The 23,907-nt window shown below is 34.6% G+C and overlaps 1 protein-coding gene, 1 long non-coding RNA gene and 1 pseudogene across 3 annotated transcripts in view; 1 reads left to right on the forward strand and 2 right to left on the reverse strand.

The window, feature by feature from the left end:
• Positions 1-23,907, forward strand: part of LOC140696851 (uncharacterized) — a 513,284-nt gene that overhangs the window by 206,081 nt on the left and 283,296 nt on the right. The window lies entirely within an intron of this gene.
• LOC102535224 (olfactory receptor 4L1-like) lies at positions 2,674-3,612 on the reverse strand. Its single transcript, XM_006218110.3, has one exon. The coding sequence runs from the start codon at positions 3,610-3,612 to the stop codon at positions 2,674-2,676; it is 939 nt and encodes a 312-aa protein (XP_006218172.2).
• LOC102545794 (olfactory receptor 4K13-like) lies at positions 14,523-15,461 on the reverse strand (annotated as a pseudogene).

Below are 23,907 nucleotides of genomic sequence, written 5' to 3' on the forward strand. Positions count from 1 at the left end.
ACTGAGGAGCTGGTTGCATGGAGCAACTCTTTTGCTCCCCAGGGAGAAACTGAGAGCTGGGATTGCTAATTGCCAAGTAATGTTCTATTGTATGGATATAGCATATTTTGTTTTATCTGTTCATTTGATGATGAACATTTGGGGATGTTTCAACTCTTTTATCATTTTGACTAAAGCTGCTGTAATCGTTTGTGTACAATTTGCTGTGTGAATATGTTTTCACTTTTTGTGTGTGTTGCATAGATATTGTAGTGAAATTGCTAGGTCATATGTTATCTGTATGTTTAGCACTTTGAGAAACTACCAAAATTCTCTTCAACATGGTTGCACCATTTTACATTCTACCAGCAAACTATGAGGGTTCCAACTGCTCCACATCCTAGTTGACCTTTCTTACTGTTTGTCTTTTTGATTATAGCCAACCTAGTGGGTGTCACATTGTTTCTTATTATGAATTTGATTTGTGTTTCCCTCTTGTCTAATGATGTTCAGGATCTTTTTGTGTGTTTACTGACCATTTGTATATCTTTTATGGAGACTGACTTATATCCTCTGTCTATTTTTAATCCAGTTGTCTTTTTATTTCAAAATTGTAAAAGTTCTTGTATACTGGATAAAGGTCCCTAATCAGATACCTGATTTATAATCATCTTCTACCATTCTGTGCATTGTCTTTCCCCTTTCTCCTGACTCTCACTTATGCTAGGGTTTTTTGTGTTTTTAGGTTGTGGATTTTCACTTTTAAAACCTTTCTGTGAGTGTTCAGTGTACCCTGTCTGAAAATTAAGAAAAGAAAACCTCAATTAAAATTGGAGTTGGAAAGACCTGTAAACAGAGCTCTTATGCCCCACCATTCATCCATTGTCAGCTACCCCAGTTGTCATCGGATACTAACCCCAGTGTGAAAGGATGCATGTTGTTCTCTCAAACAGGAAGAGAAATTACTTTACCACTCCAGCAGGAGGAATGAATACTTCTTGCCCAGCAACAAGCTCCACCAATGGAAAATACCTAAGCTGAGACCTGAACTTTTACTTTCCTCCAGTTGAACTTTTGTTTTTCACTTGCATATGATTTTCTTTCCTGATCCCACTCTCCTTACTCTAAAACTTCCGTGTTGTGTAACACTTTGTAGTATCTTTCTGCCAGATGAGATGCTGCCTGACGTGCATTGTTTAGTAAAGCTAATTAAAGCTTCACATTTACTCAGTTGAATTTTATTTTTTAACACCTCTTTTCAAGCTACAATTGTTTTTCAGGAATACTTGTGTTTACTTCTGCCAAATGCCTAAGGATACCACCCTTAAGTTGCAAGTTAAAAGAAAATTCTCACTTTGATGTATTAGGGCATACAAAGAGTGTGATGATGAGTGAAACCCTTGTTAGGAAGCATTTATTTTATCTCCACTAAGAATCAGTTTGGAGAGACATTTTTTGCTTACTTTCTGCTTCTGCTGGGTAGGATTTCTTCTAAGTTTTTCTTTTTTCAGAATGTGAGCCCTTGGCATGGCCTCAGTCAGTCTCCATCCTTGTTCAGGTCTAAAGCCCAGTCCACAGTGCGCTCCGAAATTCCAAGTTCTATTAGCAGGCTCTCTAGGGAATGGTATTTTGTAGGTGTCCTCAGAGTAGACAGTGGTTCAATGCTGGTTTATTTTCCTAGAGTTCAAGGTTCAAACTGGGCCTCAGGTGTGATTTTTAAATTTTCTTCTAACATCTTTAATAGATTTTAAAAGTTATTTTAAATGATTTGCAATTTTATATGTTTTGTAACCTGAGGGGCTGAAGATCTGGAGTGTGCTGACAGACATAAAAGTCTTACACAGTGTTTTATCAAATGACTTTTAATTCCATCCAGCACTGAATGTATACTTTTATCTTATCACTGGTTAGGATTCCTTTAATATGTTGTGAGACTGAGATTTTTTTTGTTTACTATGTAAAGATAGAAATGAATATGATCATTATGGCAAATATGCTTAAATTATGGTATATTACAAAAAATCAAAAAGTGTGCTTCTGTTTTACTTATTGAGGCTTGCAAGTCAACTGCACACACAAGACATTTTTCAGAGCATGTGGTTTCAAGCCTGCTCTTTGTAGTTCTATTAAAATTGTCCTTCCATTGACTATTTTCCCTTTGGTATCTTATATTCACACTGGCATCTTATATTCACTATACTATGAAATTTATTATTTTTATGTTTTGTCTCAAGAGGTTAGAATTATATATTTCCCATTGTTGTTAACATTTTTTCAATCACTATTTGTTCAGAGTACCTCATTTACAGTAATATAAGTTTATGACTGTCATTAGCAATCTGTATCTATTAGAATCATCTCTAATAGTACTCATCACATATTTCATATTTATTTCTTCACTAGTATGTTGACTATTGTAAAGAATCCAATGATTTTACATGTTTATTTTGCTGCAGATTACTAATTATCATTCTGTATTATAACAGCATTAACTGAATTTACAATACTTTATTTTTTATTTTATTTTTTTACAATATTTTATTATTATTTTCTGCACTGGTTATGATTCTAACATAAAATAGTGAAACCATATATATATATATATATATATATATATATATATATATATATATATATAAGATATATTCTGTTAGCACAGTATTTGAAAGAGTATTAATTATATAGTCCTAAATTCTAGAAGTTCTGCGCAGAGCTAACTTGTTGACACTGTAATTTTCTCATGGCCTTTTGTATTTTCTGATTTCTCAGGGTGTAAATAATAGGATTCAGTAAGGGTGTGATAACAGTGTAAAATACAGCAAGGATTTTATTACCTGCAAAACTGCTGAATGGCCAAGCATAGATAAAGATGCACGGCCCAAAGAATAGAGTGACCACAGTGATGTGGGCAGACAGCGTGGACAGAGCCTTGGAGAGCCCTCCAAATGATCTTTGTTGCACAGTGACCAGGATGACGGTGTAGGAGACAAGCAGGAGGAGGAAACAGATAAGTGAGAGCAGTCCACTGTCTGCAATGACAAATAATTCCAAAGTATACGTTTCCACACAGGCAAGCTTAATCACAAGGGGAAGGTCACAAAATATGTTGTCAATGATGTGGGGGCCACAGAAAGGCAAGTTCACTGTTAATACCATCTGACTCATGGTGTGTGTAAAGCCAGTTGTCCATGAAAGCACAACAAACCCTCCCAGCACCCTGTGGCTCATGATTGTCCTGTAGTGCAGGGGTTTACATATGGCTACATACCTGTCAAAAGCCATGGCTATCAAAAGAGTCATCTCAGCACCTCCAAAGAAGTGCATGAAGAACATCTGGGCCGTGCAGCCCCATGTGGAGATGGTCTTGTGTTCAGCGAGCAAGTCTCTGATCATCTTGGGTGTGGTGACCGTGGAGAGACACAGGTCCAAAAAAGAGAGGTTTCCAAGGAGGAAGTACATGGGAGAGTGAAGGGAGGAACTGCATGCCACTGTGACCATAATGAGGATGTTTCCCAACACGGTAGCCCCGTAGATCAAGGAGAATGTCACAAAGAAGACGATCTGAAGTTCCCATGGTGCAGAAAACCCTAGTAGAATAAACTCAGTCACCACAGATCCATTACTCAGGTGCATTTCCTCCACTCAGAAAGGTTCTAGAAGTTTTCTATATATATGGAAGAGATTTTTTTTTTAAAAGCCACAATTAGTATTGATGTCTTCTGATTTCTATTTGATGAATAATAGTTGGTGATATGAGAGCATGTATTCTTAAATCTCACCTTCTTGAGGCTGTTTTCTCAAATCCTTGCATTATCAATGTTCACAGTAAGGAGTTGTGTACTGTGTGTAGATGTACATATGAGGTAATTTAGCAGTAAACAGTGAAATGATTCAGTTCTAATGTAAAGATTTTGCTTTGATTGTGAAGTATCAGACTAGATTCTCTTTATTGAACTTTTTAAACACCATTTGTAGGATCTAGAGGAGTCAAAAATAATCAGTAACAATCACATGATTCCTGTGTGCTAAGCAGTGTGTTAAGAGTTTCATATACATTAACACACTTAATGCTCATAGCAATGCTATGAAGTTTTATAATTACTTTAATTTCGCATATAAAGAAACCATAGCATAGGTGTAGTGAATGACTCATCCAATATTACACAGCTAACAAGGAACAAAATTGGTATTCAATTCCAGTCAGTCTGACACCAACATGTGGACTTATAGCAATATATCATATTGCCTCCAAAAGTAAAAGAACATGTATTTATGGTAAAGTTTTTAAGTATCAATTAAATTTGTATGTTCCATTCAAATGGAACACAGCAGATATGATTCAACAATTATGTTGGAATCCCTCTATGTAAGTAACTGCATTTTTTTTCCTTATACAAATGAATAAATTCCGTTTAGGGAGTTTACCATCTGGAGAGATTAATTATCAAACAATAAAAGCAAGAAAATATTTAGTTTAGCCCATGAGATATGAAAAATGTGGTAAGAATTTTTAAAGAATGGAAACCACTTCCAAGTGTCACTTTCGAGATATAGCTTCAAGCTTTGTTGTCCTTATCTTCAAAACATTTAAAGTAAAAAGAATTCTTATGATCAGTAAACTAAAAGGACAAGGCTTAAGGAATGTGTGAGGATTTATAAGAAGAAAAGAATGAAGAGCAGTGACTAGGAAGCATGGTATATCATCACCATTACTCAACCTTAATTCCCTCAATTACTGTCCTACCTTAGATATTTTTAAGAAATGGATAATACCTACCAATTAGGGAAAATAAAAATGAAATGATGTAGTTCCTGTAGGTCAACCTCCAGGAGTGTAGAATGGATCCTGAAAAGTGGACTGTGGACCTGGAGGAGCACACAGAGGATAGCTCCACACCACGCCTTCTGTGAAGGGGTATCTTACATGATTATCATGTGAGTGAGCAGGAAGGTTGTCAGTGAGACTTTGGTGACAGTAATTGAAATAATTACATGCACTTTAGAGAAAGGACAAGGCTTGATAGGTCATACAATGAGTATGGCAGCTTTAATTTGGGAACCAATGCCTTTGTTATGGAATTTTATGATCCATGATATAATTAAAAACAGAAAATCTTGAATATGAATTTGATTAAGTTAAGCAGAACTTGATTTAAAAGGTTTATTTTAGCCTTTTATTTTATTTTAGAAGGAATGCTAGTGTTCATTTATGTTGTTGGTTTTTCCAGCATTTGTTCTCTTATTCCTCTTCTTCCTTTCTAAGCATGCTTTCTCAAAATAGTTACTTGATTCTGCACTTAATATACCTGTTCTTATATTATGAGAGTACAAAGGCAAGAGAAATGAAAAGGAATAAATTATAGTATAGACAATCCTATTAGTGAAGAAAGTTTTCTTCCTCTTGAATAATCAATTGCACATTTCACTATAATTACCTTTAGTCAATTTATGATGGGCTTTGGAGGATTTTGAAGATAGAATAATAATATATTAGAACTAGGGTGGAATTTTGTAATCATTTATTCTTCACATCCTATTTAGTAAATGAAAAGTCAAGATCTACATAATTAATCAAATCTTCCCAAGTCTTAGAGGCAGAACCACCCCAGGCTATGTCATGAATATTAGGTGAGATGGTGCAGGTATAAGCTCCTTGCTAGGCACAGAATGAGCACTGAGAGGGCATGTGTCGAATCTGAGTCGTTTATGTAAGTCTAATATAATCCCGAGACTTTTCTATATAAATGCCTATTAGGAAAGGAATTAGCCATTACCTGGTTAGTAAACTGTTGTATACATATATTTCTGATCTTGCCCATGTGTGTATAGTACATATAGTACTTAATATAAGCATAATCGATTCAAGTAAATATTCTCTTCCTTTTTCATTATAGGCATTTTAATAGAATAAACATAATTTTAATCTTGATGAATTTCATGTTTCTCTAAAATTATACATACTTACGCTAAAATATAGATGGAACCAAAAAAAAAAAAAAAGCTAAGTAAAAGAAGCCTGACACAAAGGACCACATGCTGTATAATTTTGTTTATATGAAATGTCTAGGAAACTCAAGTCTGTAAAAACAGAAAGTATATTAGTTGTCTCTTCAGCTGGCGACTGAGTGCAAATGGGCACAAGTTTTTTTTATGTAGTGGTGAAAATGATTTAAAATGAGATTGTGCATAGCTTATAGTTGCACAGCATTATACATCTTAACTTTTATTCTGAAGCTAAAATTATCTTTAATATATTAATTTAGTGTGTTTAAATATGTGTTTTTTAAGTTTCTAGTACTATCCAGCTGCTTGTACTCAGATTTATTTCACCAAGAGATAATCAATGACATGCTAAAATCCAACACAATCTAGTTTTAAACTTTATTAAAGTCCTCTATTTGAATTTATATTCTGATTTACTTATGTATTTGGAAATGTGCTCTTCTCTGCTTTTATTAGTTTTTTTTGATATTTTTCTTACTATTTCAAATACTCATAATGAGTTTCCTGAACTTTTCACATTTTCCTTCATTCTCTTGAATATGAACATCCTGTAAGGACTTCTCCCAATTTAAGATCTCATTTGTGTGTATGGTCTAATTGTAAGATTTATATGGAGATTTTCTAAATATTTCTGATCATTAATTCTCCCTTGCTAGCTTCTTTTCCAACTGCCATTATGATATACTTATTTACATATTCTAGCTATACTTGAAACTTGATTAAAAGAAAAGTATCCCTATTCTATAAAAAAAAATGCAAGTTTCTAGCTTTTCCATTATTTTCAATAATATTATGAGTTATCAGGATGCTCAGGATTTACTTTCTCTAATTTTGTTCGTCATTCCTAATCACTTACCGACTACTGCCCAATTTTATTCTGCAATATCAATTTGAGGGAATATACCTTTTAAATTTTCATGGAAATTGTTGGTTATAGCTCATTGTCAAATAAGTATGTGATTTCATGTCTCAAAAGTCAGAGACTTTTCCTTACAAACAACCCAGAATTAATTAAATACTGTCTTCAGTATACTAGCCTTCTAATGAATAACTCTCTATGATATCTTCACTTACCTGCTCTAATGGCACAGAATGAGAAACAACATGTTCAAGTAGCTATTCAAAATTAGAAACGTACTTTTCATTCTCTGTGATACTCTTCATGTGGTTCAGGATACAATTTTCTGCCTCTTTTATGAAGATGTGAACCACTTTGGAGAGAGATTTGTTAGAGCGCTGGGAATCCAAATTTCACTGGGAGTTGTTAAAACACTGACTCTGCTGCCCTAGCATGACCACCAGAGATGTGCCCACTTAATTTCAGATCCTGTAATATGCTGTTGCTCTCCTTGAGCATGGGAATGATTAAAAAGGTATGAGAATGTTGGTTGGGTGGTTGTGATACAGTAAGTGTAGGCATCTTTGATTTGATGGACTTTTCCGTTCCCTCATGTTATTCCCCAGCTGTTTTCTTCACAACTTTGCAGTCATTTTTCAGATGTGTAATCTCCAAAATTTTCTGTGCATAACATTCCTAATATAAAAAATGATCTATGCATGTTGTAATTTATTCCTAAAGCACATACTGTGTACACACTAATGTATTGGAAGTAGAAATTGTTAAAGATAAAGTTAGAATAAATCATATTAAATTATTTATAATTTGATATACATTAATGTTACAACTGACTGTTTTATGTTCACTAAAATACAATTATTTCTTTGATTTAGGTACCTTACATGAGAGTTTCAGAGAATATTTATATGGCAAAATGGTTTTATTATAAAATATTGGAATAAACTTGTTTTACAAGGTGTTACTTTTACAAGGTTAATTATATTGATCCTGGTGTACTTTGCGTCACAGGCTTCAATATCTGTTTCAATAACTTGCCAACAAAAGATGTCATGAGTAACATTCAAATTGGTTGATATGTCTGCCACTTACCTACAAGTCCTTATTTAATTCCAGTCAGATTCACTACTTAACTCATGGCTTAGAGGAGATTTTTGTCATAGACTTTGCTTTTATTATGATACTTATTACGATTTATGAGAATTATTTATATACAAATGTTAAAATTAATCCATGCTTTTATATAAGGCAAAACTCTTTCTCATAACATGTAACTTACTCCATCACTTGATTACAGGTCATTAGAAGTGGTTTCTGTGTACTTTTTGATAGTGTTTGCTGATAAAGAATGCATTTTATTTATTGTCATATCATTCATGTTAGCCATTTTTACAGACTGGCAGAAGACACAATTATTTTCTCAGTTGAATGTGTCTTTTGTCCTTTTGCTATTAGTAAGAAAATTCAAAAACACTTTTTACTACATTTAGATGAAAATTTAGAGCCTTCCATTGGTTATCATGTGACTTAATATTGCCAAGAAAATGACAGAGATTTATTTCATATTTTATGTTTATTTTTAATACTTTACTAATTCTAATCACTAGCTAATATATCAAGATATGGTGTAGATGTTCAAGTTCATTGTTAATAATTATGGAAGTAATTCCATATTGTAAAATAATGTTTCTTAATAACGTAGAATTTTTTAGCCAGTTTATTGTTGGTTCTGATAGTTCATTGTTCTTTTACTTTGTGATTTAACTGATAAAGAGTTTATATTATGGGTACCATTGTCAGTTCTGCCATTTTATACTAGTTTACATGAGTTTTGAAAATTAGAATGATCTTCAATCCAAGGTTTACTTTCAGAAATATTTTTAAAGCCCCTAATGAAGTTGTGGGGGATGAATTCAGCTAAAATAAGATAATATAATCTTTAAGCAACCCCTCCCCCTTACTTTGGCATACCTAAGCTATTATTAGAGTGATAATTATTTATTGACTAATGATTTGTTCAAAGCAAATGACTGTAAAGAGATGTGCTTTCAACCCCTTTGTCTTTGGTTAACTCAAATTTTCTTCAGAAGCTTTTAATGCCCTATGTAGCATGACCAGGTAACATACAGAATAATTTAGAATACCTTAAAATAACCTGTGGAGTAAATATTAGTAAAGGTTATTTATCTTCTAAAATTAAAAGACACATAAATAGGTGTTCTCACTTTTTTTCATACCTGATTAATTGATTTCTGACAGCTTAAGATGTGTTTACTCTCCTTGAGACAATGGGTTTAAATAACTTTTAAAATGATTTTTTAATTCAGTCTTCTCTTTTGGTTCAACTATGAATTCCGACCCAATATTCCTCCAGGTTCTGTACTACTCAGATTAATAGCATTATTTCTTGATTAAATATGCACCCTAAGTCACTGGCCAGGGTAAAATTCTGTGCTTCCTGATATATGTCTTCCCTCTCCTCAGATGTTTAGTACTCTCAGTTTATATTCACTTTGCTGCATATTCCTTGCTACAGAGATTGTGTTTAGTATACACTTCTACCTGTACTTTAATCTCTTATTTTTGGTTGATTTATTGAATAAATTTTCTTCCTTTCTCTAATATCCTTCAGCTCTTTAGTGTGGAATATACTGTCCTTTGACTTTCTACAAGGGAAATATTGTGGGACAAAATTTATCTGTTCTAACTTCAAATTTGTTTTCTGGCAGCATAAGTTCTTAAAGTGTAGGTATTGCTCCAAGAAATAAACTCTTTATTTACAACAAGTTCTCAAGTGGCTAAAATGAATTCTTGAAATAGATATTGAATTCAACAAAGCTCAAACCTTTCCAGGGCTCATACTGTATGTCAGGAACCTGTCCTCAAGGAATCTTATTATTAGAAATTGACCCCAAATAATCCAGTGCTAAATGTGTTGGTACAGGTATGCAGTAAATGCAAACTTTGTTTTACATAGCTTGCAAATTTCTCATAGAAGAGGCCAAATTTCCCAAAAGAGGCAACTGTGCCTTTAATGATAGATACGACGTTGCTGCTAAGAGAAGCAAGAAGAAAAATCTAGGCAGAGAAAATTATATACAGGAAGATATGGAAACATAGAACATTCTGACTATTAAATGAGCAGAAAATAGCTAATATGTTTGAAATATATGATAGATTGGTAAAGGGAAGGGGAGAGTTTTTGATGAGGACATAAGTTAGATTAGAATAAGAACTTTGAAAGGTCTTCAGTATCAATCAAAGCAATATGGAATATATTCTATAGTTAATGGGGAGCTGTTGAAATGGTAAAACAGAATATCAAGAGAACTGAGTTTCACAAGGTAAAAGTAATAGCACTGTAAAGTATTAGTTTAATAATCTAGGTAAGAAATGATGAAAGTCTATTACATGGAGAGTAATAGAGAAGAGGTTTTGATTAAATTATCAAGTAGCACTGTGAGGATCTGGTAACAGAGTGTGCATGATTGATGACAGTATGTATGGAGTGGTGAGGTCCAAAAATATTGTCTGTAGATTTTCTGCATCAGAATCGAATGAAGTAGGGACTTTTGGAATGGAAGACTGTGGAGACTGGTGGACCCTCTCTCCAACAAAAGAAACATTTAACTAGAGAAACTCATGAAGAACAGTAATTGGGCCCTCTGAAAATTGACCTAGGGCATACAGAAAATAGAGAAACATGATTTAAGATAATCTACTAAATATTGTTAAGATGAGTGAGTCTGGCATTTAAGCCCCACCACCAATTCTCCTCGCCCTTCCCCACCAGCACTTATGGAAGCCTACTCTGCTCTATTCTCAGTCATCTGCTTCATAAAGTTGTGGTCAAGAAGATAGGGACTCGCGTTCCTCAGAGCTTCCAGTCTAGGGTTGTGGTTTCAGGATTCACCCTGGGAGGGTAAAAAGCTCTATTCCGGATAGACACCAAGGAGAGGATGGAAGCTATTTTTCCCCACGCAACTCCTACTTACAGGGCAGAGATTACACTTATATGAGAAATTTAAAGCAGTCAAACTTATGGATGCAAAAAGTAGGATGGTGGTTGCCAGGGACTGGGTGTGGGAGGAAATGAGGGGTTGCTTTTCAATGGGGATATAATTTCAGTTATATATATATTATTCAGTTACATATATATATATATTATAGTACTCTAGGGCACACTTACAATTTTGTCAAGAGGATGGTTCTCATGTTAAATTTTAATAATTTAAAAATTCTACTCCAGACACAGCAAGTTGAGAATACTAGGGCTCCCCTCAGTACCTCTGTCCTCCAGCTTACTTGAAGAGTGGAGTTCATGCCAGAAGGGGCAAGCTGAGATGACTAGGCTTGCTGCTTCTACCCCTAATGCCCATTCATAGAGCAGGGAGATAATTTCAAGAGATGTGGCTGCTGTCCTTGTCCCCAGCTCCTGTGCAGTGGCACACAGGTTCCACCCAGAAGAACTGGCATACCGTGAGTATGAAGAACTCATCAGTTCCACCTGAGTGGCCTGCCTTTATTCAGAACAGAGCTTGGAGCATTTTGTGTATAGAGGCAATGTCAAAAATAATGGTACTCTTGTAGAGAGCTATAAACAAGGCACTCATAGCACTGTGATACTGGTATCAACAAAACAAATGCACAGCAAGAAGAAGTTTAAGATAGAGAAGCAAAGCAGAGACAAACAAGAAAAATTCTACTGGGATCACAGCCAACCCTGGGGATAAGGGAAGTGATGGCATACACTGGCTGCACCCACTTAGGAGAAATCAGACAAAAGCATGGGACAGAATTGAAGAGATTCTCTAAGCCACATGCAGATCTGTTTATAAAGAGTGGAAGCCTCATTGACTCAAGAAGCTGAAGTGCAGTCACTAATTAAATAGTCTCTGAAAAATAAGCTATACAGAACCAAGAACAACGCCTAGGAAGCCAAACTTAAAGTAAAATCACACAAATTTCTCATAGTCTGGAAGACAATGTGAAAACACCTGTCTGTGCACCTCCCAAAAATGATTGGAGAAGGAGCATCCAGCTATTAGTCTCTGACTAAATGTGGGGCAAAAATGTAAACTCCTTGAATTATGAGAGCAGCCTCCAAGCCACATGCATGCACATCTAGTAATAAAGGATAAAATTCTAACTGGCTAGGGAGATATAAGCAAAACCATTGACCAATAAGTGGCTTGTGATGTCTCAGGGGTAGCCAGACTGGAAGATTAAAATCAAGGAAAAAAATCTGTATAGGGCCATCAGAGACTACATACTGCAGGGGAAATAAACTTCACAGAGTTCAGAGTTAGTTTAGCCAAGTCACTAAATGAACAACCAAGCAAATAATAACAAGAACATCAACACTGGAAGAGAGAGGTATCAATGACCCCATTATTTCAGTATATTAACAAAAATGTTTAATTTTCAACCAAAAAACATTCTCATGGGTTGCTATAGCCATCTCAGTGTGGTACTGGCATCTCTCCTAATTTAGTTGTAATCCCACATGCATATTCCATAACCTAGAGAATAAATTGTAAAGTTAATCACCAATATCTCCTTGATAAGGAAAAGTAAAAGAAAAAAGAATTTTTAAATCTATCAACAAATATGATAATTACACAATTTTAATAACAAACACTTGAGGAAGGAAATATTCTTAGTTTCTTTTTTAAACATTTTTTATTGATTTATAATCATTCTACAATGTTGTGTCAAATTCCAGTGTTTAGCACAATTTTTCAGTTATACATGAACATATACATATTCATTGTCACATTTTTTTCTCTGTGAGCTACCATAACATTTTGTGTATATTTCCCTGTGCTATACAGTATAATCTTATTTATCTATTCTACAATTTTGAAATCCCAGTCTATCCCTTCCCACCCTCTACCCCCCTGGTAACCACAAGTCTGTATTCTCTGTCCATGGGTCTATTTCTGTCCTGTATTTATGCTTTGTTTTTGTTTGTTTGTTTGTTTTTGTTTTTGTTTTTTAGATTCCACATATGAGTGATCTCATATGGTATTTTTCTTTCTCTTTCTGGCTTACTTCACTTAGAATGACACTCTCCAGGAGCATCAGTGTTGTTGCAAGTGGCGTTATGTTGTCAGTTTTTATGGCTGAGTAGTACTCCATTGTATAAATATACCACATCTTCTTTATCCTGTCACCTGTTGATGGACATTTAGGCTGTTTCCATGTTTTGGCTATTGTAAAAAATGCTATGAACATTGAGGTGCAGGTGTCATCCTGAAGTAGAGTTCCTTCTGGAATAAGCCCAGGAGTGGGATTCCTGGGTCATATGGTAAGTCTATTCCTAGTCCTTTGAGGAATCTCCACACTGTTTTCCACAGTGGCTGCACGAAACTGCATTCCCACCAGCAGTATAGGAGGTTTCCCCTTTCTCCACAGCCTCTCCAGCATCTGCCATTTGTGGATATTTGAATAATGGCCATTCTGACTGGTGTGAGGTGATACCTCATTGTAGTTTTAATTTGCATTTCTCTGATAATTAGTGATATTGAGCATTTTTTCATGTGCCTTTTGATCATTTGTATGTCTTCCTTGGAGAATTGCTTGTGTAGGTCTTCTGCCCATTTTTGGATTGGGTTGTTTATTTTTTTCTTATTGAGTCATATGAGCTGCTTATATATTCTGGAGATCAAGCCTTTGTCGGTTTCATTTGCAAATATTTTCTCCCATTCCTATTCTTAGTTTCTACGATCATAATTTTACTGATGGTAAACTACTGGAATATTTGTGGCTGTCTTTTTTTTTTTTCCCACTATTAATTGCATACTTCTTTCATCTTCATCCAGGATCTCCAATGATGGTGATTCTTTACTTGGTAGAGTGAAAGAAATTTTAATTTTTCCTATGTTATGCAATTTTCATACTTTTACTACTTGATATGCAAATACTGTAAGGCACCACAGAGAATCACTTGGCTTTCAAACATCATGATTTTTCCTACCCTGTTTTGTAACAGCAGTCCAAGTACACCTTGATCATTGGGATCAATCTTCTTAGCTGGTTTAATAAACTATTTTCCATTGGATCAGAGGCATAAGTAGACTGAAATGGCTGGTGACTTTTTACTTTAAGGTCAGTGAAAATTTTTTTTAATCCTTTTGTTGGAAAGATTTATTTATTGGAAACTGTGACATGTGAAGGAGGGGAAGGAAACAAAAATTTATGAATGCTATTAAAATTTAGATAAAATATTTTTAGTTATAAAAACATAGATTTTGTAATTAGAAGTAGGATCTGATTCTAAATCTAGTATTTACAGTTAATGTAGCTAGTTTGTTAAATTTGATAATGCTCAGTTTTCTACTGATAATGTGTAAATGGTATTCTCTATTTTCATAGTTGTGAAGTTAAGACAAAATGCATGCAAAGCACAACATACATGGCTAGAACTCAATAAATGGTATTTTAGAGTCTAATTTTGTTTATAGAGAAATTTAAAATTACAACATGAATGATACTATATTAGAATGGTTTTTACTTTGATGCACAATTCAGAATGTTTCATTGCATATATACTTGTGTAGGGAAGGATTATCATTTCCCAAAATATGACTCATATTTAGTACAAAATCATATACCTCAGTGTCTTTAGATGATTATGATGGCAGCAAAAATGGTGATGCCTTTGGTGAATGTAATATTTCAGTTAAAAGGTTGATCTGAAACTCATATGCTTGGTCTTTATTTTTATTATTGCTTTCTTCATGTCGTTATTCCTAAATGAGTAGATGATTGGATTTAAAAGAGGAGTAAAAATTGTATAAAACACAGAGAGGATCTTATCTACGGAGACACAGCTGAATGGCCATATATAGATAAAGCGGCAAGGTCCAAAGAATAGTACCACCACAGTAATGTGAGCTGAAAGAGTGGACATGGCCTTGGAAGACTCACTGAATGAGCGATGCCAGACAGTAATTAGGATGATGCTATAGGAGATGAACAGAAAGGTGAAACAGAAAAAAGAGAGTAGTCCCCTGAGTGCAATGACTAATAGCTCCAAGGCGTAAGTGTCAGTGCAGGCAAGTTTGATCACCCGAGGCAGATCACAAAAAAAACTTCCCACAACATTGGGACCACAGAATGGTAAAGTCACTGTGAAAACCATTTAGGTAATAGTGTGCACAAAACCAGTAGTCCAGGAAAAAAGTGCAAGTCCAATGCAAGCACGATGGCTCATAATATTTTTGTAATGGAGAGGTTTGCATATGGCAATTAATCTATCAATTGCCATGACTACAAGCAACATCATTTCACTTCCACCTAAAAGGTGAAGGAAAAACATCTGGGTCATGCAGCCTTCATAGGAAATGGCCTTATATTCACTAATTAAGTCACAGAACATTTTAGGTGTAGCAAAAGAAGCTAGGGACATATCAGTCAAGGAGAGGTTGGCCAGTAGGAAGTACATAGGAGAGTGTAATTGAGGGTCCAGTTTCACTACTAAGATAATAATGAGGTTACCTAATAAAATGGCTATGTAGATAATGGAAAAAAAGAAAAAAAAGAAAATCCGTAACTGATGAAATTCTGTGAGTCCCAGCAAAATAAACTCAGACACTGTGGAGTGATTTTGTTTTTCCATTTGTTTGGCTGTTGGCATATGTTACCTAAAACAAAATCAAAATAGATTAAAGTCTGTTAGTTAAAGGTGAAAGATAAAATACATATTCATTTAACTTTGCTTCATAAAGCTCACTGAAATGTGCAAAAAAAGAATCAAAAGTACTGAACAACATTGAATTCAGAAATGTTTTTAAAAAGGACAGACATAAGTTCTCAGCAGAGATTATAAGGAATATCTGCCATAAACCAAGATGTTTGAAGAAAATTGAAGCTGTCTATATGGAACTCATATCTGGATTAATCTCGAGAATAGTGATTATCTCAGTTGTGAGAGAGTATAAAAGTTCCTTGCCAACTTTGTAGAAGTTTAGAAATAGATATATTGGTCCTCCATGGACAAAAACACAGGACACTTCCGTCTTGAAATCTCTTTCTACACTGCATAATAGTAAGGGTCATGTAAGAGAAAGAATGGCCAAATGCTTCTCTATTTAGAAGCAGTTTCAAGAAAAATGAAATTGAGTAGATGGAATATAGAGCATTGACAATCTGGAAGTCAGTTCTGCAGTTCCTGCTGAAAGTCAGATGAGCAGAAATAATCATTATGAGTCTTCATGACACATGAATCTATGGTTGGCCAAACTGAGAGGACTTCTTATGGTTTTTTCCTGAGGTGGAAGAAGGGTCCAAATATTTGTCTTCTGTGGGCCCTGACTTTCCTCTGAGCCTATAAATTTAGTAGGTCTGGAGGTATAGTGCTCAAAAATAGCCAAATTGGATGCTTGCTGCTGGCTCCCCACTACCTGACAACCTACTTTCTGTAAGTGACTGAATGTCAAAACAGATTTGTTGAACATTCCTAACTTTTATAAGGATATTATGATTATAGATCCCTGATAAACAAAGGGGGCTCTACAGGGAACATATCCTTATTGTTCTAGATGGGTAAGCAGGCCTATGTAGAATGACATCCATTTAAACATGAATAATACTAGCCAGAAATTTTGAAATTTTTTCAAGTGAGACCTGAAAAAAAAAAACCAACAAAAAAGGAAAAAAACACAGAAGTTTGTATCTGACTGAAGACCTCATTATTAGGAAAATATAATTAGTATAAAAATGCTTTGAAACCTTTTAAGAATTCAGAAAACTGCAAGGGGGTAGTATTGCTCAGTGGTAGAGAGCACGCTTAGCATGCCCAAGGTCTTGGGTTCAATCCCCAGTACCTCCATTAAAAAAAAAAGTTGAGAGAAATGCAAAAATAATATAATAAAGATCTCTGTACTGTTATTCAGAATTAGCAAATGCTTGTATTTTTATCATTTTACTTCACAAATTTTAAATAAAATAAAAAATACCAGCAGAGGTAAGGTTCACTTATCATCTTGCTAATTTATGTGTGACTTTTAAGAAATGAGTAAGTGATATCTGGTCATAATATTCTGCAAATACAAATTTTATTTTTGCTGATGAATTGCTATTATAAAAAGGTACAATTAATATATATGTACATATCTATTCTCATGTGAAAGACTTTTTCAAGATTATATTTTTAGTAGAATTACTAGTTAATTTTCAACTAATCAAATAATGCAGAATTCTCAACAAGGGGTTATATAAATTTATGCTACCACTTCCTCACAAATTTGAGTGTTTTTTTTTTTTTTAGTTCTAACCACTGAATTTTATTGTAGGAATACAAAAATCATAAACTGTTAGGAAATCACTTTATATAATTAACAATGTTAAAGAGTTAGACAGGGTACATAATTTTTAAATGACAGTAAAATAAACATCTAATAAATGGAAACATATTAGGTTCATGAATTGTAAATACTCCAAATATCTTTAAGTTCATGTATGTATTCAACAAATTCCCTGTGAATCCAAGCAGTTTTTCTTCTGAAATTTGGCAAGTTGATTCTAAAATACAAAAGACCAAGATGAGCCAAGGCAATTTTTAAGGACAAAGCTAGAGGATTTATACTATAGTATACCAAGTCCTACCTATAAAGCCGTATTATAGGACAGTTTGATTTTGGCTCAAGGATATGAATATAAAGGAATGAAACTGAAAATATCCAAAAAACTCTACTTAATGATAGCAGCAAATAGCACAGTAAAGTACATTTGTGGAGAGACAAACAGCTGTTCACTGGTGAGCCCAGAGGGTTGCACTGTAATATGTTAGCAGGTGCTGGTGGCTCTTTGGGAAAGAGGCTCTTCCTGATGTCAGAATTCCACAATATCAATAAATGCCAGAATTTGGCTTTATCATACTCTCTTAAAAAGCTGGCTTCAAAATTCACATTGCTTAGCTTCTAAGATTTGATGTTTTAATTTTTTCTTCCAGTTTTTTTCTCAAGTTTGCCTAATAACAAAGTAGACTAGGTAGCAGGTGAGATAACTTTCCTAGGACACATACAAGGCAACACACAGCAATAATCCAGCTCCTGTATGCTTCCCTATGAGATGATGAGAGAAGAAGGAACTTCGATCCATTTTTGCTTACAGATTTTACCACTAAATCATGCCTTTGTGACATGTGACTCTGCCATGTGGCATAGTGGTGTTTGCCTTCATGCATTACTTACTCCGTAATATTACAGTGTTACAGCTTTTCAAAGAGTAAGGACCCAGAGCAGGGAGAGTGAGATAGCAAAACAAAACAGAAAGTGCAGTTGACCCTTAAACAAGTGTATGAACTGTGCATGTCCACTTATATGTGGATTTTTTCCGATAGTAAATACTACAGTATTACATGACTGGTGGATTGAATCCAGGGATGTGGAACCCTGGATATAAAGGGCCGATTTTAAGTTTTACGTGGATTTTCCACTGTGTGGAGAGTCATTGCCCCTAATCTCCCAGGTTGTTCAAGGGTCAACTGTATTGTCTAGACCTAGACACAAACACATGGTACATGTGATACATGATTGTGATAGATTTTGGATCCTTAAAGAAAATAATCAGTAAATGATAATGAGGCAAGTAATTAGCAGTCAAGAATGGAGAGCTCAGATCTCCAACCTCCCTCCTCATTTGAAAATAAATTTCAGAGATGTAAAAGATTACATCTATAAAACAGAGAACTATGAAATTAGTAAAAGCAAAGATGGGCACAAATTTTAACAAAATGTAGCTCATGAAAACATTTTAATGTCATGTAAAAACTAGAATCCATGAAGATAAAGACTGACTGACAGATTTGCCTTTATGAAAGTTAAAAAAAATGGACATAAAAAAAGAGATGAGAATATATTTTCAACAAGTGAAAAAAGAATTGTTGACTCTAATCAGTAATAAAAGTTTAAAGAAACAGTGGAAAAGTGGGGAAATCACATGGATTGGCAATTCACAGTGTTAGAACTGCAAATATCTTTAAACACAAACATGCTCAACCTTATTGATAAAGAAATGCAAGTTAAAATAACAAAATATGTAATTTTATCTATCACACTAAAAGTAAATTCAGTTTTGACCAGAATATGAGATGGAGTTGAAGAATTCTTGAGTATTACTTTTTTATATTAGCACAATATCTTAGGGGGTGAGAAACTTGGCACTGTATCTTAGATTTTAAAATCTTGCAACAGTTTAATGGAGAACCTCCACTCCTGAGATTTATAGCCTAAGTTTTCAAAGAAAAATAATCAAGAGTGCTCATTGTACCATTATCTTTAATAACCAAAAATTTTAAAAACTCTCCAAAACCTCATCATTAATAGAATTATTTAAAAATGGAAATCTATGTGTGCTGGTATGGAAAAATGTGTAAGACATATTATTAAATTTTTAAATGTTGTTTTATTTTAAATTATTATAATATTCTAATGAAAAACCATACACACATGTATATAGATTAAACCAATCTCAGAGAACCATAGATTCACTAAACTATCAAGAGTGCATACCTTTAGTATATTAGCTTATAGGGTTTAATGCAGATTCTAATTTTTGTAAGTTCAAATTCAATGAATTTAAAAGAATTACAGTCTCGTCCTGGCTAATGCTCTCAAAAATGTAGTTGGCTTTTAGCTACCAAAAACTTCAAGTCAGAGAATTATTTATTTTACATTCAGTTGTAAAAGATTTAAAAATAATCTGTAAATAACCTGAGACTTGTACTAACTAGCTATGCTGGTTTATCATCTATTACCTAAAACATATAGAATTGCAGCAGCACTGAAAACTAAGATCAATAATTATGGCTCAGCAATCAATTATAGATAGCCAGGATTGGAAATATATTCTAAGTCATATATCAACTTCTGACAAAGCAGTTTCACCAAGAAAGGCAGGAAGATATCTTCTGTCCTCTTACTCACCAGCACTTCCAAAGTGTCCTCTCTGAATAACTGGGAAAATTCTTGGAAAGAAGAACAATGAGAGAGATAAATCTGTTTGATATTAAAATGTATTATAAAGCTAGAATAATAAAATGATACTTTACCTTCATAAGAATAGGTAGAAAAATGAACAGTTATAAAAAAAACTGACAGCTTAGAAAGAGTCATATATTAAAAATACGCTGCTTAGGATAAATGTACAGTTATTTGGGAATAAATAAGGCTGGTTAGCTAGTCTTAAAGAAAAATAAATTCAAATATTTTAAACATTTCCACCATAATAATTTAAACAGTAAAAGATTGAGATAAATCTATAAGTGAATATATATGCTGTGTTGTATTTTATAATATTAGGTAACATCAAGATAAGTATATAAGTAAATATATACACTTTGTTATGTTACATTATTGAGTCAGGACCATGTCAAATGCAGAAAACACAGAAATAAAGGTTAACAGATTTTATTCAGTGAAAATGAGTAAACTTCCTATTATCTCAATAGCATAATCAAAATTGTAAGAGACAAAAGCTGCACTGGAGAACCACAGTCACACATATATGTCCTTAATATCAAAATTGTATGAGTCAATAAGGACAATTTCAAGAGCACTGTATAAAAAAAAGACAAGGTGAAGCACAAAATGTTTAAGATAAACAAGTGATGTTTGAACAAATGAAAAAAATAGTTTAATTTCAGTAAAAAATATAGTTTGAGGTCATACACATCTTTGGATTTACTTTGAATGGTAGAATAAGACATCTGGTTATATTTTTCTATATATCTCGATATATCACAAATATTATAAATTTTCTTCTCCATACTTTCTGCTTGCTTTGGAAGTTGTGACTGAAAAGCACTGAGAAACTCTTCTAGGATTTTTTCACTTGCTCTCACTTTCTTCAGTCTCTTTTTTGTATGTCCAAAGTCTAATAAAGGAGAAATCTATTTTATTTTGAAATTGTATAAGACAACACGAAAAATGTGCCAGTTAATGACCTTGGGAAAACCTTGCATTTTATAAATGAATTCCCTCAGCAATTAAAAGGTCGTGCATTTGGCAAGCTAGATTATTCAGACTCTCTCATTAGCGTGTAACTTTTCCCTATAGTAAGGGAGAGAAATAAGGGATTACCAACCAAACAATATACCTGCATATCCACGCACAGACATGGATAAAAGCTGAGTATCTATTTAAAATGTACATAACATTGAATTTTCAAAGACCCAAAATAAGAAGAATTTAGAATTATGAGAGAGAAGATTAATTGTATTATATTTCACTTTATTTAAAAAAATTTGTATAAAATTTTGTGACCATAAACATTTCTTTCTTAGTCCTATCATCTGAATAAAGGTCAAAGTATAAGTACAAATTTGATTGGTCATATTGGAAATAACTTATTCCTAAGAGTCACATTCCTCTGGTACCTTTCTATTTTCCTCTGTAATTAGTTCCTCTCAGATTTGCAAGCTCTGGGAACTGCATTGTTCCAGAATAGTTCATTGTTAAAATGAAAGACATTTGCTATTCTTTATTTGATTTTGTCCATGCCAAACAAATACAGGACAGAAATAGACTCACAGACAGAGAATACAGACTAGTGGTTACCAGGGGAGTGGAGGGTGGGAAGGGATAGACTGGGATTTTAAAATTGTAGAATAGATAAACAAGATTACACTGAATAGCACAGGGAAATATACACAGCTGACTAATTTCTTATTTCTCATATTGGACTGCTTGTGTTTATTATGTCATGTGGCCTATACAACCAACTATTTTGTCACGTTATGTTGAGATTTCAGTGAAAAGCCTGGTCAACAGTATCTAAAACTATTTTGTTGTTGTCTCTGAATTGACAACTTCACATATTGATTACTTCACACATTCGTAGCTTAGATACTCTTAAGAAAATAACATAGCTATTAAAGGGTTGATGTGTTATTTCCAAATCTACTATAAACTTCCTTGTATGTTTCTTATGGACACAATTATTCATTTCTCTTAGGTATATACCTTGCAGTGGAATGAATGAATCATGGGGTAGACATGTCTTTCAGAAACTGCCAGAGTTTCCGATGTGGTTGTACCAGTTTACCCTCCCATGAGCAGTATACAGGACTTCCAGTTGTTCCATATCCTTCACAGACTTCGATATTCTCAAGCCTTTTAAATTTAATTTAAACTATTTTTTAAGTACATTGAAATACTGATTGTGGTTATAATTTATATTTCCCTGGTTATTAGTAATGAGGAACATCTTTTCATACGGTTATTTTTCATTTGACTCTTCCCTTTTGTGAAGTCCTATTTAACTCTTTTGCCCAAATCTTATGAACAGACAACTCAGGTGAAACAAGCAAATTCTTAAAACCACAAATTATGCTACTGACAAGAAAGAAAATGGACATATTGTGTATCAAGGAAATTAAAAGCATAATTTAAAATATTCCCTTTAAAAACACAAGGAACACTTGCTTCACTTATGAAAATTTTTTCCCAAATGTTTAAAAAATGAGATAATATAGAGGGAGGAGATCAAGGTGGCAGAGTAGGTGGATGTTGAGTTCACCTCCCCCCACACGCACATCAAAAATACATCCACATGTGGAGCAGTTCTCACTGAAAACAAACTGGAGACTGGCAGAAAAACTCTTCTACAACTAGGGCTGTAAAAAAGATCCACACAAAACTGAGTAGGAAGGAAAGAGAAGTGTGATCAGATCAGGATCCACATCCCTAGGAGGGAACACAGACGAGAAGGGGAATATCCTGGGCTTGGAGAGCCTCCTTGGGGAGTGAGCAGTTTAAAGCGTACATTGGAAACCCCAGCCCTGGGGTCTGACACTGGGAAAATGAATGCCGTTAGCTGATTTGAAAACCAGCCAGACTTACAGAAGAGCTGTAAAAAACCCAGACTCCATTCATGGAGGGCATTCTCATGCTTGGTTACTCCCAGAAACAGAGCAGAGGAAGAAGACTGAAACTGTCTTGAGGCTCTGGTTGGTTTCCAGTTATGGCTCCAGCATGTACCCCTGCCTGTACCAGTCACTTACTCTGGCCCCTCTAGTTCCGGCACAGCTCCCAACTAGGGTGAAAACCGACATTGTTGAGGAAAATGTGTAGTTGGGAGAGATGGAGCCAGCTTAGACCGAGCACTGCATCTGAACCTGGCGAGGGTGGCTATTGCTGGCACTTATGGAGACAGTGGATCAGGAGCTATCTTGAGCTCTGACTGGCAGCCAGGATTATCCCAGTGTGCCACAGCCCACACTGGGCACCTACTTTGTCCCCTCTTGATCCACCACTGCTCACCTCTGGGGTGAAGGTGCCACTGCTGGGAATGAGGGAGAGTGTACACTTAAAGGAAACAGAACCAGCTCAGACCTGACCCTTAGGGCTTCTGCTTCAGCCCCTTGGTACCTACCCCTGCCCCCAGTAGGGTAGTGATAGTCACTGAGCATAGTATATGCTCTGGTTCACACCTGGCTCTGGCCCTAACCACTCTACCTCCAGCCCTACCTCCCACCAAAGCAATATCTGACAGCATACCTTGAGGGAAAACTCCAGATTCAGCTCCCTCATCAAAGCCATTGGGCACACCCAGAATGCATAAGGACACTCTCACACAAGCATATCACTTCAAGACTGGGATAAATATTCCACCTAATCTCATACAGACAAAGAAATTTAAACAAAATGAAAAGACAGAGGAATTAGTTTCAAATAAAGGAACAGGAAAAAAGCCTGAAAAAAATAACAAATGAAAGAGAGAAAAATAATTTACCAGATAAAGAGTTCAGAACATTAGTAATAAGAATGTTAAGTAAACATGGGAAAATAATAGATGAACACAGTAAGAATTTTAAAAAGGAACTAGAAAATATGAAAAAGAACCAATCAGAGCTGAAGAATACAATAACTGAAATGAAAGCACAGTAGAAGGACAGAAGACTAGGTAATACAGAAGAATGCATAAGTGATCTGGTGTAGTTCACAGAAAGTTCAAGTTCTCAGTGGTGCAGGAACACATCTGAGACCAGATCCTCAAATGGCTGCCTGACTCCATTTTGCAGGCCTAGACTGTGAGTACTCATTTTAATTTCAATCTGTCAT

Source organism: Vicugna pacos, chromosome 6, assembly GCF_048564905.1.
Source record: "Vicugna pacos chromosome 6, VicPac4, whole genome shotgun sequence".
NCBI classification, from domain to species: domain Eukaryota; kingdom Metazoa; phylum Chordata; class Mammalia; order Artiodactyla; family Camelidae; genus Vicugna; species Vicugna pacos.

Bases quoted from the DNA above. Each gene is read 5' to 3' on its own strand.
- LOC102535224 (XM_006218110.3), bottom strand. From the start codon at position 3,612: ATGCACCTGAGTAATGGATCTGTGGTGACTGAGTTTATTCTACTAGGG.